Source organism: Lepisma saccharinum, chromosome 8, assembly GCF_977018435.1.
Source record: "Lepisma saccharinum chromosome 8, izLepSacc3.1, whole genome shotgun sequence".
Lineage (NCBI taxonomy): Eukaryota > Metazoa > Arthropoda > Insecta > Zygentoma > Lepismatidae > Lepisma > Lepisma saccharinum.
This window is the reverse complement of record NC_139236.1, coordinates 82,962,759-82,982,904: the sequence shown is the minus strand read 5'-3', so window position 1 is coordinate 82,982,904 and position 20,146 is coordinate 82,962,759. Positions and strand designations below refer to the sequence as shown.

At 37.2% G+C, this 20,146-nt stretch overlaps 1 protein-coding gene across 1 annotated transcript in view; it reads left to right on the top strand.

Moving 5' to 3' along the window:
* Nucleotides 1–20,146, top strand: part of LOC145991869 (uncharacterized) — a 58,607-nt gene that overhangs the window by 9,098 nt on the left and 29,363 nt on the right. The window contains exons 3-4 of the mRNA XM_083127905.1: nt 7,719–7,853; nt 9,972–10,034. Of these exons, the coding sequence (XP_082984031.1) occupies nt 7,719–7,853; nt 9,972–10,034 (198 nt within the window). The remainder of the gene's footprint in view (nt 1–7,718; nt 7,854–9,971; nt 10,035–20,146) is intronic.

Genomic DNA, 20,146 nt, shown 5'->3' with positions numbered 1-20,146 from the left:
GCTGTCACTTTTCTTCCTTTCTTTCAATCCTTCTCACCCTTTCTCTTAGTGTTTCTCTCCCTCTTTACTTCAACGTTTCTCTCGTTTCTCCTCCTTTCTCTTAGCCTTCCTCACGCTCTCATTGTGTCGCTGCTTCTCTCACTTCTCTTTCTCCCTTTCAGTCTTTCTCTCTCTCTACTTTTGTTTATTTCACTTATTTTCTCTTAGTTTTCTCTTTTCCCATTTTCTTCTCTGTTTCTTTCCCATATCTTCCTTTCTCTCTCTAATTGTCTCGCTGCTTCTGTCACTTCTCTTCTTTCAGTCCTTCTCTCCTTCTTTACTTCTTTTCTTAGTCTTTCCTTCCCTCTTTACTTCTCCCTGTCTTTCACTTCTCTTCCTTTCTCTTAGTCCTTCTCTCGCTCTCATTGTGTCGCTGTTTCTGTCAGATCTCTTCCTGTCTGTCAGTCTTTCTCTCTCTTCACTTCTATGTTTTTGTCACTTCTCCTTTCACGTCACGTCTCTCTCTATCTCTCTGTTTACAGTCTTGCCTTTCTTTTTTAGTCTCTTTATCTAATTGTTTCTGTTTCAATTCCTTCTCTCCTTTACATCCAGTCTCTCTCTCCCCCTTTGTTTCATTGCTTCTCCACACACACACACTTATCTCTTTCTCCCTCTATTTCTCTATGTTATCTAAGTCTCACATTTCTTTTTAATTATCTCTCTTATTCTATTTAGTTGCTTTTGTATCTCTCTCCATTCTTCCCTGGCTTTCACACACAAGCCTGCTTGCTTACTTGATTCTGAAAATTTCTCATGCAGAATATAGAACCATGTAAACATTGAATTTCAAAAATTTACTCTGCAATATCGTGCATGACGCTATGTTAACAGATGTAAGGAGTATTTGAGCATCAGAACGACAGGACTAATATGCAAGAAATATGATCCTAAAATAATAAACTACACAGGCCTCTTCCTTCATTCTACACACGGAAAAGCAAACATTGAAATGAACTGTAAAAGTTCCAAGCAAGTTAAGGCTCAGGCAATCGTCCTAATGCATCAGATAGCTACTGAATTTGTCTTAAAACGCATATTATTTACACAACATTACTCGATTCGCAAAAGATGCATCAATTTTATATTTCTTTTTTCAATGAAATTATTCTGAATTCTTGAAATATACTTAGACCATGTTTACGTTTAGAATAGGTTTTCCCTTTTTGGAATGCAGATTGGAATATCTTCAATAATGTATTAAATGTTAATAATTTCTTTGGCAAGAACTTTCTTCAGAACTTTGTCAAAACTAACAAGAATAATATTAATAATAATAGCATAAATGTATGAATTGTAATCTAATTATTTGAACTAATTGTGCAAAGAGAGGCATAAATGCAGGAAAATGCATTAAAGTTTGATTCAAGCACAAAAATCCCATCTTGTTTCTTGAGTCCTCTTATTGCATCATTTTCTCTTGATTTATTAAAATGCATCGCATCAGAAGTTTCGATAAACGGCGAACCAAGCAGCCAATAATTACAGCAAGGTTGTTTCAATTGATGCATTTTAAGTGCATAAATTAAATTTAATGTATTTTCTTATCCGTGGGTAAGTAAATTTTTATAATATAAAAAGTACTCTAATAAGCGTTATGCTCAATTTAGACAAGTTCAAAATAAATTCTTGCGAAAAGAAACATTCTATTCAGAATCCATTTGAGGTACTTAGCACAAGCACATTTGATTGCTGTGTTGATGGAAAGCGTTATTCAGCTGATAGCAGGGAATTTTCACGACTTTGCAAACTGCCTCTCGTCAAGGTTGCGTACAGAAAACAAACAAGCAGGCGCCATAAAGAGAAAGAAACCGTCGATAACAGGCAGAATGTCACAATCCTTGGAAGAGAGGAATCCTTCTTGAATGAACAGAAAGCTTAGTATCAGGAAATCATTTCATTTTAGCTTGGTTTTCTCACTACACAATAAGAGATGACATCACACAGTTCTTCATGTGTACGCACCCTCACCATCTTGTGATTTTGATGAAATTTGGCGTTCAGGTTGTCCTTATACCAAAGATTTTGGATTTGCATTTTTGCAGCTTTTCATTGGTTGATTGACTTGGTACATTTTATTTCGCTTTTCTGCCACTTTTGGCAAATCTCGAAGATAAAGAGTGATCACATGATGAAATTGATGAAGAGACTCTCGCAAAGAATCCCACGTCAGGATTCGAACGCGGGACCCCTGGTGTCGTATCGCGTTGTGATAACCGCTCCACCACGCAGGTCGGCATCAGTTTTAAAGGGGGTCGATTTTTCATATTCTCCTTACCTGGGTATTTTCAATCAATGAAGTCAAAAAATACGAATTTGAAACTGAACGAGACACAATTTACAACAGGCCTAGGTTTGAAGTTTGATTGCCATGCTTTTATTCACACTTGTAATCTTCAAATTTCAACTGTTGAAATTACACCTTTGTAGATTTTGATGTTATTTAGATATTTTGTAGGTCGAGCTTTTATACAGGGTGTCATTTTAATGGCGCCCACGGACCACAGATTCGTATAGAGGACATCAAAACAAACAACTTTTCTCAGTAACATTTTTCTCGTTAGTGCATCATTTCGGCGCTACAGCTGTTCAAAAAAGACCGTTTTGCCGCCTGGATGCTGGCAACCCAACACAACATTTGATCGTATCTGTGAAGTCATTTCCTGCGGCGAAACAGCGCACGGCAGAGTTGCAAGGGACACACAAATTTTGTGAAAATTTACAAACTACCAATGACGTGATTAAGTGTAAAACGAAGCGAGAAACGCGTCCAGTAGACCGAACATCATAGCCTACCAGCCAGAAGGTCAGCAGTCATCTCAGGGGAAGTGGGAAGTGAACCAACGATATGAGAAATGGTAAAAACGTATTCAAAATGAAGTGTAAATTTTGGATTTTGTCTCAGCCTACATGTCAAATATCAACAACAATACATTTTATTGGACTTACTGCTTACATGTGGCTGTTTGCGCCCAGTTACATGTCAAATATTTGCAAATCTCGTTGCGAGGTTGTTATATACAGGTTTGTGTACAGGTGCCTTGTTGCACTTTTGTGCTGATAACGGAAGTATCCGAGGTTCACGTTGTTACATTACGGCTAAAACACGTACAACCACAGTAACAATCTAATTATGAATCAGTAGCGAATATACTGTCCTGTTCATAGTTCCAAACTATTACATTACATGTATATCCGGTGCATAGATAAACACAGTCGTCGGAGAGCTTGTAGCTTGTATTACTACTACTTATATCCCTGCTTTTTCAACCATTTTGGCACTTGCCTCATAATGCACTGAATATACATTATATTATGTGTTGCTTACCTTTGGAATTTTGAGTTCTTTCATTTCTTGTATTTTGTCATGTGTTCAGTGTGTCACAGAAAACTAGTATCAGAAGGACGAAGTGGATAGACTAAATTGTAGATGCCAACTTGGTAACTAGATTTGCAAATATTTGACATGTAAGCTGAGACAAAATTCGTAATGACCACTTCCACTTGAATTCTGTTTTCTTTCTACCAGTTTTCGTGTCGTTTGTTTACTTCCTGTTAGGTTAAAGAACGTGTTTTCTCGTTTTCTTTTACGGTACATAATGTGGCTGATTGTAGCTATGTAATTTTTCACAGAATATGAGTGTTCCTGGCAACCGTGGAACGCATTGCTTCACGACGGGATATGACGTCACAAATGCAATCAAATGTTGTGTTGGGTTGCCAGCATTCAGGCGGCAAAACGGGCTTTTTTGAACGACTGTAGCGCCGAAATGATGCACCAACGAGAAAAATGTTACTGAGAAATAATGTTTGTTTTGATGTCCTCTATACGTTTCCGTGGTCCGTGGGCGCCATTAAAATGACACCCTGTATATCGATGTGCAAAATTAAAGCGAAGGTGGACAATTCCATGTCAAATCCACAAAAGGTTCTCAACCTTACATTTTTTAATCCATTTTAAAGTTGGCATACTAAAAGAGCCACCTGAGGTAGGAAAATATACAAATTGGCAGATCCATATCTTTTGTATTTCCGAATTACAGAGGTGCAAAACATTTTCAAGATCTTGTTAAATTTAAATAACAATTGTTCGGCAATGAGGGAGTACCTATAGAAGTGATTCAGACCGGGGGCCTCCGAGTTGCGTATACTTCGTGTATACTCCGTATACGGGCCGCAACCTGATGACGTATAAAGATTAGTCGTGTGTAAATCTATTCATTTCAGAGTGAGAACAATAATTGTTATCGCAAACTAAACATAGTTGTCTCCTGATCAGATACAAGTAAATTTATGCGTTTGTATGTAGTACAACATTTAATTAGATGTTAGTAAAAAAAAGTCTGTGTTCAATCAGTGCGATGTGTACGAGAATTAGGAATTTGTGAACATAGCTGAATGGTAATATTAATTACTTGAATGCCGACCTTGTAACTATTACATTACTTTATTTAACACGAAAAAATGTTGATTGTTATTTATATGTCCGTTTTATTGCTCATACGTTGTCTGAAATTGTGCAGTTTAAAGTGCAAGAGTCTTTAACACATTTTCTTTCCAGTCACAGTAAAGCATATTCACTTACTTCTTCATGCTATGTTCCAGTTTACAAGAATTATGTGCTTGATATACATGACGTGAAAGAAATACAATGTACATCAATAGAATTTTACGACTTCGTTCAATTTTATTAGCATATTTCACAAATACATTGTGGATAATTTTGTACCTTTGTACTCGGTAATGGATGTTATATTCTCCCTTTGTCGATTATTTCTGTCTTAAACAGGAAGATCTTTTTGATTATTGCAATGTACACGAACTAATTATATACTTGTGTCACCAGCATTTAAGGTATTTGGAAATGTAGACAAGTTGTTGACAAATTTACTATGTAAAGAATAACGATTATTACATTTGCGTAGTCAGTCATTGTGATTTCATGTAACACATTTGATTGATTTACATTTATGCTCTGTGGAAAAGTAGGAGAGCGAGATATTATCTCAACCTCTCAACCTGTTCTAAATATCACAAGCACAAGGGGAAAATATAATTAACAACTTATATGTCAGCGAATCTTTGCATGACACGATTTCAGTACATGTCCAGGTACAGTTAGAAGTAAATTGTCGTCATTTGGGATGAATCAACACGCTGATATATATTAAAACTTACGCCTTATCCCGAAAAATAACTTGGCAAACTTGTCTCTTGGTTTTTACCATTATCTAGCATGCTTACCAAAAAGGAATATAATTATAAGGACTTTAGAATACGATATTCTTTTAACAATAATATCCTGATAGTGCATGAGGTTCATTGTATTCTCTTGCTTTTTGCATTGGGATTCTTAATTAAAGTAAGTTGCTTGCATGTTGCATTAATATTCTCAACGAGTTTCATTTTCCGTGTGATCGAAAATCCCTTTTCTTAGGCTTGAATTACTGTTAGGTTATTTAAGATTGGAATTTTTAGCATTTAGGTATTGCGAATAGGTTAGGCTAGACATTTGTTCCATTACCATTTGCACACTTTCTCTCTTTGATTGATGCGAAAAATGATTTTTTTAAAAAAATGTAACCTACAATCAAGCCACGGGAACTTGTGCATCCAAATATTTACCATATTTCTAGAAAATTAAACGTTTATGAAATTAGACACGCGAATTGAGTATCGAAAGTTGGAAAGCTTATTTAATACGAAATTCTAATCTTACAAGCTCTTTCCTCAACCATCTGTACGTAAACTTTTACAAAATTATCTTGCATACATAACTTGGACAGTAAGTTCTCATTCCACAGCAATTTAATAGCAATTATATACTAACGACGATAATTCTTTACGAACTTACAGTAAGTTCCAAACGTAGGATGAAATTTTATCTATATCGCCTTTTCTCCATTGGTAATTTAAAAATAAAGGTACTTTATGCAGAACGGTAAAGATTGCATTTTACTTTTATCAATATTATTTACGTATTTTCCAATGTCATATAACATTTGAAACGTTCTTCAGGTGAAAGCAATGTTCTGAACGAATGAGAGAGGACTTTTCACTCAGAAAACTAAATATTATACTCTTACAATGCACTTTGTTAAATGTTGTAAATGGACTATACTTGACTAATCCTGTGACGTCACGAAAGCTGGTGTGCGGCCCGTACATAAATATAAGTATCTCGGAGGCCCCGTGCAGAAGGTGTTGGAAACGAAAAACTGGATACAACAGGATGGCAAAATGCACACCATGTTTCGTCATAATGCTTAGGTTTGAACACTAATTAAAAAACAAATAAATAAATAAACCTCTAATATAAAACCATAGTTCATAGTAATGTAGTGGAGAAAGTGTGTGGTAAATCTATGCCGATAAGTCATTGTCACAAAAAGCACATTTTGGCGTCCCGTTTTACGTTTTAAAGAATCGGGACAACTAAAAAAGGGGGACGGGACTGTCTAATACGGGACGTTTGGCCACTTTAGAGTTAACAGACATAAATCATAGAAATCGAATTATGTTTAAAAAAATACATGTGCACCATGATTAGGTCGGAATTAAACAATCGGATCTTGGGCACACGCATAGGCGGAGTTCTGGAGGGGCCAGAGGGGGCCTGCCCCCCAACTTAAAAAATAGACTAAAAAAATAACACATGATTAAGTTCAGTTACTACATTTTTGTTATGAAGCCATACCGCAAATCTTGACGTTTGGCATGATGACATGTGCGGTAATTGCGCCACAATAGCGGGTCTTAGACGATTTGATTGATGTATACAATTTGAAGAAAGAAAAACGTAAAATGACTTTGTGTTGAGTCAACAGTTACTGCTGAGGTATCAAAAGAACCTTTCAATTTAATTTTTCTAAAATTTCTGAAGCTTACTATTGTACCGTAACTTTTTTAAAGTAATAAGAGTATTGTATCAATAAAAAATTAATGAAATGCAAAATGCAATAATCGTACTGTTTTGCTTCTTTTAAAACTGACAACCAATATACTAATTAATATTTCTTTACTTAAGCGAGGAAATTTAACATTTTCAAATCTAAAAGGCCTAGAACTCAGTGTTTTTAAGTTGTTGTTTTTTAATTTCCGGGGGAAGGTCTCCGTACCCCTTATAAGCTAGGGGATATTCAACAACCCTCAGGTACATCATATGCTTCTCCCAGAGTCTGCCCCCCCCCCCAAAGCAAAAGCTCAAACTCCGCCCATGGGGACACGACGCGAACCGGGAAGTTTCGGGGCGAGTTCAAAATTCGACCACCGATCTGGCTGAATTGTTTTGCGTTTTTCATTTTTGTTTGATGTGTGTATTTGTATTTGTGTTTTATTTTTATTTTTCTCACTCTTGCAAAACTGTGTAGATACTTTAATCAATACTAATTGTGATCTGTAATGACAACACTTGCGAAAACTGATCTAAGCTAAATATCAATACAATGGATTTCAAATTATAAAACCTTCAAAACTTTATTCAGTGAATTCTAAGTGAATAATAATATCCTTAGACAATTCATGAATTATTGCTTATAAACTACAGATTCAGCTAATGATTACAGCAGATTATTCTAATATGTGTAATTTTTCTTCAATCTTTACACTTCAATGCTATATCTGATTGCATAAAGTCACACGGATTCGCTCGTATTTAAATGCTGCCATCTTCTTTTCACCAGAGGAACAGGCAGAACAGGACAACTTCGGGACTCAGCTTGCAAATTCTCAGACTCCTGGCTTAACCTTCCCTTCACTATACGGACTTGGAAAGATTGGAGTTGGTTTGGATGGAGTAAACACCGATAATGTTGGAGGTGAGCAACATGTGGTTATGAATTGTAATAGTTTGGTCAATATTAACATCAAATGTATTTGTAACGGTACAGTTCGATGCTTTGTTGCTCACGAACACGGATTCTGTAGCATTAGAGTTGACGAGCTGTATCTTTGCGGGTGAACCCTGCCCAAGCACGGCTGCGCAGTAGCATAGAGGAGGAGCTACCGGCTTCGCAGTAGCATGGGGGAGGAGCTATCGGCTGCGCACTAGCAAGTGGGAGGAGCTACCGGCTGCGCGTCATTACCTCGCGTTCTGTCCTTGCTGTCGACCACCCAAAGGGCGAGTAGGTGGCAACTACATAAACGTATCTCTCTCACACTCTGCGCGGAGTAGCCAAGGCCACCCGCAAAGATACAGCGCGTTAACTCTAGTAAGTTTTATTTGGTTTCAAAAAGTGATCCAACCACGTGCAAACTACTAGACACACACAAGTACAACATTTATTTATTTATTTATTGAGAAAATTTCAGATACAGCACGTAGCCATTTTACACTGAAATCAGTAACAATGAAAAGAACAAAAATAAACATAACAAAATAAGACAAAATATTAATATAAATAAGTCAAGATAGCACAATTAAATATTATATAGCAACATATGTTCTGATGGTTGACCGAAATGCGTACTCTGTGGAAAATACATCAGCACTTAATGGGAGGATTGAATTGGTGTTTTAAGTCCACCTTATGCACAGCAAGGCTAATCGGGACTGGACCTACAGTTTAAAGTGGGATCCGAACCACTATGTGCCTCCACCGGCTATCGATCCCGGGACCCCTTGATTATAAGGCGACGACGACAACCACTGCGCCATCGGGGAGGCCCAACATTCATTTGAATTCTAACCAGTCTTATGACCGAAAAAATAATCTATCGTAGGAATTTATGGGACCGTGACTTTCCGGGACATTCTTCAAACACTTTTAGATCGTACCACCTCAAGTTGTCTGGCTTGTTCAAAAACAGAAATTTTAACAGTTTTCGCAATTAATTTTCAACATAATTTATGCTGAATTAGCCTTGGGAGGATTCAGTACAGGCCTGACCAACCCTCTGTATTCGTAGAAGACCGCTCTCATATGTACACTCACCGGCAATGACAATAGGGCACCTATATCCTGAAATATTCTCTTCCCTGCAAAGCTTTATGTGTGTTGCCTAATGCTACCGCGATAAGGGGTTGTAGTGGCGAACCTTCAGAGGCAACTTCTACCACCGCCGTCGAGTTAGGAAACACACACAACGCAATGCATGGAAGCGAGTATTTCAGGATACATGTGTCCCATTGTTATTGCTGGTGAGTGTACGTGTGGGCTGCAAAGCGAACAGCTTTACAAAAACGTTGGAAGGGGTCGGAAATGAGCGAGTGATCTAGGTAGGAGGCTTCGTATGTCTCGTTCGTGCAGTGGGTCATTTGATTCGCGAGAAACAGTGTCGCGATTAGCACATCTGTATTTGTATTTTTGTTACTTAACGTCGCTTTACTGTCACTTTTGTTCAATCGCGACGATGAGGATGACTGATGATATGATGAAATTGATGAAGGGACACTTACAAAGAACATCTTGCCAGAACTCGAACCAGGGAACTTTTGAGGCGAGTTCGAAAGTTGACTATATTAAATGCTCATTTTTAAAATATATTCATGTCATCACTACTTGATATTTTTCTCTCGTTTCTATTTTCCACTGTCTTTACATCTAATCATATTCACAACACATACATATCAACGCCATACTAGGATTGAAACTTGGGACCCCTGGCGTCACACCGAACAGACATATTTTATTATCCTGTTAACTAATGTGCGTTTGTAAAGAGAAACGAAGATCAATAAAAAATTAAATTGCATTATACTAATGACGGTAAATAGGGGGGCAGTTACCCACCCACTTTGCCCCCGCACCATGTCATCTTAACGCCAAGCCTTGTACACCAAGTTAAAGTAAACTGCCCTTGCCCCCCCCCCCCCTCCCGTTTTGGCAGCCAAACTCCGCTACTGGAATCCTCATCATTAAAAAAAAAAAAGTTAACTTAATATTTCTAGATGTCCAAAGAGTAAAAAATACATTACATTATTGTATATTTTTAAGGTTTAGGAAACTTTGAAGTGACCAAAAAACCAAGGAAACACCGAAAAGGAAGCAGACCTCAAGGTACGTTCTGAAATTATGTTTCCAGTAAGTTATTTGTAGTGAACAATTTGTCTTATTACAGGAGAGCATATGACGTTAAATACAGTCCTAATTTTAAAATGAATCGAATTGTTTTGTAAAATATGAACTGCTATGTTTACATAACGAAATCGGATTATTGTTCATACCGAAATGTTTATATGTGGGTGTGTTTTTATATATGTATATATGCATGCAGGGGTGTTCACAGAAGGAATTCAGAATTTTTTTTTGGAGGGACAAGATTTTATACCAATTCTATATATCTTCACACAAAAATAGGGGAGGGGATCGATTCTTTGATTGACTTGTTATTGATTTTAAGTTGTGGTTAATATGTACAGTTTTTCTATCTACCCGTGGGTGATCACGGCAATGGGGTTGAAATGAAACACCACCTCTTATGCCTTTAGAATCGTTTTGGAAAGAAGGGGGACATGCTGAAGCATTAATACATGGTTAGTCAAGCAGAGAAATTGTGAAGAATAAGGTTTAGTACATTTAACCAGTGAGCCTGAGCAGTTTTGTACGTTTTACGTTAGCAAACATGAAAGCCTCAAGTAAACATGTATTGCTTAAATATGTCTGCATTATAATGTTCCGAAAATTATGTCTGACCAAAATAATTTGAGTATATAATTCGGCATAAAGGGAGGGGCAAGGGAAATGTTCTACTTTTGGGGGGAGTGCGTCATAGGCCTTGTGGGGGATGGGCACCCCTGTATGCATGAATGTATGTCCAATATATATATAACCCCAATCCCACCACTCACTGACATAGATGTTCTCCATGAAGGAAAATCCTGGAGGCCAAAAATACCAGACCCCCCTCCCCATGAAATCGTCCCAAAGGGCCGAGAAAATTTAAAAATCGCTCAATTAGCCCTTCTTTAAGGATTAAAATGCCCTTTATTCACGTCCTTAGCAACCGTTTCCATGGCTTTTCTTTTTGGTCACATTGTTTCCTTCAATTCTTTCTCACAGATCACACACAGATGAATCAACTCCTGGTTTTGAAAAGGTGCCTCAAGCAAGGGTGACATCTACATAAGAAGAAGATTCAGTCCAGACACAATTACGCATATATTATTATACTCAGTGCGAAAATATCTACATCGTGCTTGTTTTAACTAAATGTTTAGGGGTATAATAACAAACAATTCTTTAGAGCTAGCCGTGCTTGTTGTTGTCCATGGAAACGAACGTTGCTAGGGAACTTAAAGAAAGTTTATTTTCATCCCGAAAACTACTGTAAATAAATTATCCTACACTTTTCGAATTTAAAAAAATGAGCATCGTTACAGAGGAGAGGTAGGAATGAATTTGCGGAGAATGAGGGAAAACAGTTATTTTTAAATTACGTTCAAAATTGTGAAAATGACAAGAGACGTAAAATATTGCCTTTTCGATTTAGTGTCGCTATTGAATTGGTTTATACAAAACATCCAACTAACTATCTTGAAGTGGATATTGCTTACCCAGTTTATTATATTACACATGTTTATTATTAAGAAAATAGACAATACTATTTTGAATGTTAGTACCTAATTCCAAAAGAAATTGGAAAATAGTTAATCTTGATATCTAAAATAACAACAAATCTCCTGCATATGTTTTGATTTTCATGAATCGCACTGATTAATGTAAGCGCAGATGTTGCAATGCTAGATTAAAAATGTACATGGTCATATTCGACTGAGGCGACACATGGTGCCTAACAAAATAATAACAATAATAACTTGAACTTTGTATCTCTCGGTGCTTAGTTGAGGGGTTTTAGTGCTTTCGAACATTTTTATCCTCGAGATAATCACCATCACACATGATTAAGTTCCTAGTTAGAAAACATGCATCAGACAAGAGTGACAAGATTTAGTCCAGAGATAACATCAACAGTCATGTATAACTTTCTTAATTAGTACTCAAAATTCGATACATCATGGTTATTTTAATTAAATGTTCCAGACACGTAATACTGTCGAGTTAGCCATGCCTGTAATTGAACTTGGAAACAGACGTTGAAAATGATACCTTAATGTCATAACTTTCCAGTACTGACGTCACGTAAAATATGACTCGTATTAACTGTCCATACCTTACGGAAAATAAATTTTGCGAGGTGAATTGGCTACCAGAAGAAAACTAAGAGCGTGGCTCATGTTGTTTAAAAATTATTCGTGTGCACAATAAGATATTCTAATAATATACCGTAGAAAATTATGGGCTGTATCTGTCAAGTGAAGATAACGTATATTTCCTTAATTTTCTTGAAAACAAATGAACATTGATGGATAATATGCTAGAATTACCTTCACCGTAAGTTAGGTTTCAAGTTTTGTGCAGTATATACATATACGATGTATTACCTTAAAAATCGATACTAGGGAACTTAAAGAAAGTTTACAGAAGGTTGTTTCACGTTGATGGTATCGATTTCGATCACCAGGGAGGGGCACGTAGGCACAGCACAGAGCAGCCAGAGCCAGTAGGACGAAAGTACTGTGTGTTGACTTTCAAAGACGATGGTTGGTGTGTGAGTGGGTGTTTATATGGAACCAAAAATTCCAGTCTTTTGGGAGGGATACATCTGTGCCCTTTTCGACGTTGGTTATAGTTATAGCCAGATAATTAAACAGTGCCACATGAAAGCATTCCATGTGTCAAAGAAAGGCATCAATGCAGTGTTGAATCGCCATAAAGCTTGCACCGTACCTGTTGCTGGAACCAGTCAAAGTGGGCCTCGGACATATCGGAAGCTCAAGCGTTCCTCCGATGTTGTGCGGAAAGTGAGATCCTTGGTGCGATGTGAAAACCCTGCAACGCAAAGAGTGATTGCACAGGCAGTGCAATGTTTTCCTGCAACTGTGAATCGCATCATAGGCCAAGATTTACAACTTGTGCGGAAGCACAAGGCTCAAGTTCATAAGTTGCGTGCTTCACATGTCCAGGAGAGGAAGACCAACAGTCGTAAGATCTACGAACGCCATCTGGCAGGGGACCGCTGGAAGTATGTGGTGTTCCTGGATAAAGCATGGGTGTATCTGTCGGGATGTGGTAAAAAAGGGCCATCTACTATCGTCCACGTGATGCAAGAGGTCGATCTGAGTGGGTACGCGAATGCGCTGAAAGTTTTCCACGCGGGTTCATGGTTGTTGGTGGTTACTGCCATAACGGCAAACTTCCACTGCGCAGAGTGGGAAAAAAGGCTAAAATAAATGCAGCTTATTACCAGACAAATATTTTGGAGCCACTTTACAGACATTATATTCCTTCTCTCTATGGCAGCGACACATCTCGTGTTGTCATCCACCAGGACAAGGCTTCCAGTCATACGGCAAAGTCCACGCAGGCATACATGGATCGGATGGCACGTGAAACGGGGATTCATGCAATCCCCTTTAAAGGCATCCCTGTGAAATCCCCCGATGCCTCTTTCATGGATTTGTGTGGGTTTCCGTTGTTGAAACGAGCCTTGGGAAGCAGACGGCCCCGCACAATTGAGGGTCTTTGGAAAGCTTGTCAGGAGGAATATGATCGTTTGGACCAAAGTGTTCTTCAACGCAGTCTCCTCCAATGAAAACTCCGCTGCAGGACCATTGCCGCAAGACAGGAGTATCACGTGGAGCACCACCGCTCGTGACGTCACGGTTTTTCTTAAGGTGAGGTGGGTTCTAACTTTGTTACCATGGACGTGAAACGACCTTCTGTATTTCCAGCCCGGAAACTACTGTAAGTGAATTATGCTACACTTTTCGAATTTCAAAATATGCGCATCAGAATTTATTACAGAGGAGAAATAGGAATTTTAGGGGAATGACGGAAAACAATTTTTTTTCATTTACATTCTAAAATGTGAAAATTATGAGACACCTAAAAAATTGCTTTTCCGATTTAGTGTCCCTGTTGAATTCATTTATACAAAACATCCAACTAACTATCTTGAAGTGGATATTGCTTACCCAGTTTATTATTAAGAAAATAAACATTACTACTTGGAATGTTAGTACCATATTAGAGCCCGTACACACATAACGTTACGTTCAAAACTTTCCAAATAAGCGAACCACATCGGTGAGCGAACGAAATGACGGAAAATAATTAGTTTTAAATTACGTTTAAAAATGTGAAAATGACATAAGACGTAAGTAGTTGTATTTACAATATTATAAACTCAAGAAATGAAGAGCCCCCCTCAAGCAGAATTGCCTATACTTAAAACAAGCTCAACATGAGCATATGAGCTTTTTGCTCAAGTGTAGCACCCCCTCTAATCCAAGATTTTTGTAAAAATGCCCTCGGGAATTTCCTGAGAAATGAAGAGCCCCTCAGATTGATTTGCCTACACTTACAAAAGGCACTTCTGTGAGATTGTTGTCCATAAACTTGTCAAAAATATGCCCCTCTTGATATTTTTTTTGCCTACACATAAAAATAGGCCACACACACACGCATACACACCCACACCCACCCACATACACACATATTTACTTCCGGTTTAAGTTCAATTGGATACCAGGTTCAAATTGTATATTAAAACAATGCAATATGCAGAGACCCTTTAGAATTGCTCCGTGACTCTCTCATTTCTTACATCATAAACATATGATTTTTCTCCTATGAGAATAACACTACATATGGTGTCATCAGGTAAAGCCTCATGGAATTCACAGATAATTTTAATATTTGTTCTGTCATTAACCACAACTTGTTTTCTTTTTGAAGTGTTGATTACAAACATGGGTCTCTGTGCTTTGAATTCATCTGGTGTGTAATACATGTCAGTATTGCCAGTAGTGACTCTTTTGAATGCCGAAAATGCCTCATATAATTTGAGGAAATTATTCTTGGACATATCTAAATTATAATTCTCTCTAGGAAAAACCTCATTTCTGCCATTTTTAAGATAAATATTCTTGATGTTGCAGTTATCAAATTTACTTGAATTTTTTTCCTGATTGTTGTGTCTCCCAGTCTGAAACAATACCACTACAAAATCAGGCATGTCATATTGTATGCTGGAGAATGAATTTGTAGCATCAAACTCATAATATGTACCAGTTGCGGGCTTCTGTACACATTGATATGTATAAAATTGTAGAAAAATCTGTGGATTTTTTATTATATCAGCTTTGTATTTAAGAGCATAACTGGCCTCATATTCAACAACAGGGATTCTTAACTCCATAGTCTGAATAATGCATTTGCCCTCATCAGGTAGGGTATTAGGCAAAGCTTCCCCTGTAGAGTTTATTGCACTGTACCTCATCAAAGCATTTTTATCATTTGCAGCTCTTCTAAATGTGATTCTTAACCCACCCTTCCACATAATATCTTTGTAATCTGAGAAGAATCCTGGCAATAGGCGCATGGGGAACAGCACAGTGTGGTTCTTAGATAATATTTTATCACCAGCCTCAAATCCACCGATTTTGTAGTATGAAGCCTCGGTTTTGGATAATTTTAATGTGGCCAAAGCTGTGGAGGTAATGCCGGGATAATCCACTCTGTTTATAACAACGCCATGCTTTCTGATCTCAATTTCAGAGAATAGATGTGGCACAAAATTATCTACCAATCTTATATTTGAATTTGCCAGATAATCTGTACCATCGAGCTTTACAACATCAAATTTGATGTATAAATCTGCTCTGTGAGGGTGTATAAATCCATCCCCTACATCAAGATCAACCTCAATCTCTGTGTTGGGTTGATTTAAATTTGCAAATGTCCTCCTGTTTGGGGGGAATGATTGTAGCTCATAACTCTCAATATTTTCCATTTTTTTTTTTCTTGTATGTATTTTTATTTAAATATTAATCTCTATGATTGCAGTTGTTGTGGCTCCAGCAAAATCAACTAATTCTTCTTTTTCATTAGTGACCATCAATTCAATATAATCTATTCTATTATGACACACAGGAAAATATAATGTTGGGGATGGATTATAGATGATGGGCTCCATAAATTCAGAATTAGGTTTGAATGTTGCAATGATGCCTGTTTGTTTGTGAGTGCCTATGCCATTTGATTTGGTGATCATACCCTCTGCCACATTACAGTGAATATTTAGAGTCTCTATGGCTAAGAATTTAGGTATATTCATAGCAGTGTGTTTGATGCCTGGTTCAAGTTTTGTGTTGTTCTCAAATCCTAACAGCTCTCCTATAGTACCCAGATCCACTGTTTCTGTAGCAGATACAATTTCTACTCTGTGAGTGACAGAATTTTGAGTTAATACTATACCTCTGGGTAATTGAGCATTTAGAGTGGACAGATTATACTGCCCTGGAGTGATGACAATTTTTTCATCCCCTACTGCAATTTTGTTGTTGTGGTGTGTAATATTAGGGATCAGGTACATGCCATAAAATGCCCTGAGAGCCATTGTTTTGGGATATACAATGTCATCATGTAATTTGAGTTTCAATATTGAATTTTGGCTGGTGAGATGAAATACCCCCATGATGTTTTAAATACCACAAGACTTTTTGAAAATCTTCAATTGATGGTTTATTTATTTGAGACATATATCTAAGAACAGATAAACACAAATGTCTGCAATTAACATCTTTGAAGTTTTGAACACGGGCATTATTGTAATAAAGATTAGCTGAATTTAAATATTTTATTAAATTTTCAGGTGGAACACCTCCAAATGAATCAAATACAAATGCCTCATTTTTTAAATATTTAAGATAGCAGATCCAGTGAGTGCCCTGATTTTTGTACTCATCCAAATTAACAATGCCACACTCTTTGTTGAGTGGTTGTTCTGGTAAAGAATCAGACATGTACACACCTCTAAAATGTTTGATGCCCAGTGGCTTGATTAAAGCTTCAATATATTGGTTTGTAAGCGGCTCTTGTTTTTTTTAAACTTATTCATGGCTCTCTTAACACCTTTGCCTTGTTTCTCCATGGCCAGGTTATGGCGCTTCAATTCATCTAATTCTGCCCTATTTTTCTTGGCATCTATTACTGTTTTTGCTATGGCAGCTGATCCCCCCGCCAAGCTCCCAACAGCCCCGAGAGCAGCTAAGATGGCAGGGATGGTAAATATAAATCCCCCCACATGTGATTTTTTTCTTGATTGCTGTAATTTTTTTAATTGGGGGGTGCTAAGTAACAATTTCATTCCATGGCCCTTTGCAATACAAGAGCTTTTTTTCTTGCGCTGCTTTTTGGTTAAAAGGCTATCAATAGGCCCAAGAGATTTGAGACCTGCATAAGGTATTTGATACATAACACCCTTGGCCTTCATTGTAGGTTTATTATATATATATTCACAACCCCCACCCCAATTTTTGTTTGGTGCTCATAGCTATGGTGGTTCCCAATGCTGCTATTTTTTCACTTAAAAATGCATCTTTGCTTACAAATCTACCAAATGCAGCCTCTTCTAATTTCTTGTCTGCAACATGTCTCTTGTCAAGATCAGAATGTGTGTTGTATGCAATATCATGGTCTCTACAAGCAGCATCTAGGGGATTAACACCAGGATCACCTCTGTTTAATCTATGGTCCAATTTTGTGCCTGGACCACAATACTGATAGCCTGGAATATGTAGTTCAAATGGCAGCTTGTTTATAATGTCATTAACAAGGCCCCGACCCTCAGAAATATTCCAAAATTTGGGGGGTGGAGTATTAATAATTTTTATAAGATATCCAATCCCCTTAGTGTCATTCACTATAAAATTAGACAATTTTGTGCTTATCATGTCCATAATTCCAACCTTTTCATTGTAAAAATTGTTGTTCCCAGCATTTTCCTCCCCAGCTATCACCAATAACCTATCTACAAGTTTCCTGACATCATCAACCCACACAAATTCTTTAGGCAGGGTGTTGTATTGTTTGATTCCACTGCCAGTCTTGATTTGAGACCATATGGGCTTGATTAAATTATTGTATTTTGCCCCACTGCTAGACTTGACTCTTTTTTGTGTGGGATCATTGTTCTGGTATAGAGCATCTGATTTTATTAATATTTCTTTGTAATATTCATAATCTTGATCTGTATAGCTGCCAGGTTTTTTCCTAGTCATCAGTTCCCATAATCCAGGTGTTCCGAGATACTTAACAAAAGCACCTTTTTCTCCAAGATGAGATTCTGAATATACAATCAGATCATCCCCCATAAATGTTACTCTGAAATTGCCAATTCTATGTATGATGCTACCATCATGCTCTGTGTCAGCATATAAGCCAAAAACCTCATCTTTATTGTCTTTAGGTGTGGTTAAATATTTTTGAGCAAGAAGACCCAATTCAATAGGATCCTGAGTAGCTTCAATTCTTCTAGGAGCAATAGGACTAGGTGTATGAATACTGGAAAGTGGGGTGAATGGATAATCTAATATGTTCCTTGCAGCTACAGGTACAAGCTCTGTGATTAAATTTTGATTTTGTTCTGTAACAGTTTTGATATTTTTACCTAATTCACTAATAGCATCAATTATGGGCTGTTCTGTTTGTTTGTGTTTTTCATAAATTCCTCGGTTCTCTGATTTCCATCCCTTAAATCTTTTTACAAGATAATCTCTTAATTTAAGATCATCAATTATTGGCCTTTTCATGTTTATTTATATATGTTTCAATGTCTAGAAAATTGTTGATTTTATTTCTGTATTTGCCACTATTGGGTGTTCTTGTCATATCAATTGTGACAAACCCATAACTGTCCTGGTTCCAGCACCTGCTGCAAAACTTAGAAAAATCATTGTAGCTCAGGTCCCCACCTACATATTCATCATGTATGTGTTTGAGGTTGGTATGGTCTTGATGAAACACACATATAAAATTGCTGTTGTCTCGGATCAGTTGCTTCGGAATTTTTGAAAAAGTCTGTGCCAGGTAGAAGCAATCAATGTTTTTGTGCCGGCCCTGTGTAAAAAAATTTCTAACCTTGTTTTGATTATCCAATATAATGTCATCAAACACAACAACAGAATTATCGAGACATTCATGAAGTGGCTTAACATCTGGTTCAAAAGTGGCTATATCCAATCCATCATAAAGCTTCATCAGCTGCTGATATTTTAATTGTTCCAAGCTCTTAGAGAAGATATACAAGTGCCTGTTTTTCCAGTCTAACCAGTTGGGTGCCAATAAAAAATTATCAACCATTAGTGTAGTTTTACCACAAGCAGATGGCCCAACAATAAGACACCTAATATTATCAGGTAGCAACTTCCCATTTCTCTTATTCTGTTGTTCAGGTTCTGGCAGCCTTTTTATAACATCCCAGGTGCTCATATTATTATTTTGTTTGCATCGATCCAGCTGTTTTCCGGATGACCCAGCCATTTGACAAGTAACTTTTTGCCTTTTCTGCGGATAATTTTTTCTATGAGATATGTGTCAGGCTGTTTAGTTTTGCTGAGCTCTTGTTCATAGAATCGGCCTTTGAGAATTTCTCCTCGGTGATCCTTTATTATATATGTGTTAAGGGTCCCGGGTTTAACTTGAACCACTGTAAATAATTCAGTGCTCCAGTTTCTTGTAAAGCCTCTCTTGAATAAGTGCTTATATTTGCTGATTCTTACTTGATCACCCACCCTGTATTTGGTCCTTCTTGTTGTTGGCTGGTATCTAGGATAATAAACAGTGCTGATCAATTTTTGCTCATCAGATGAAGTTACTTCAGAGGGTTTCATGTTGATTGTGGAATGGACCGAGTTGTTATATTTTTGTAGAAGTTCTGGAAGAATATTAACCCATTTATAATTACCCTGCAGTGTAAATTGTTTATACATAAGATTTTTTAAGGTTCTGTTGAATCTCTCTACAATTGAGGCCTTGAGGTCACTGTAACTCGAATAATGTTTTATTGCCTGGCTTTTAATAAATTGTTGAAACACTGAATTATAAAATTCTTTGCCATTATCTGTTTGCAAATAGCACGGGGATCTTCCACTCTGATTGATGATTGTCCTGATGGCCTCTGTAACACATTTTCCAGTCTTGGATTTGAGTGGCACAGCCCAGGCAAATTTTGAAAATGTGTCTATTACAGTGAGTAGATACTTGTAGCCCTTGTTGATTTTGTCTAAGTTTTTCAACTGTCCACTTGCCATTTCAATCAAGTCGCT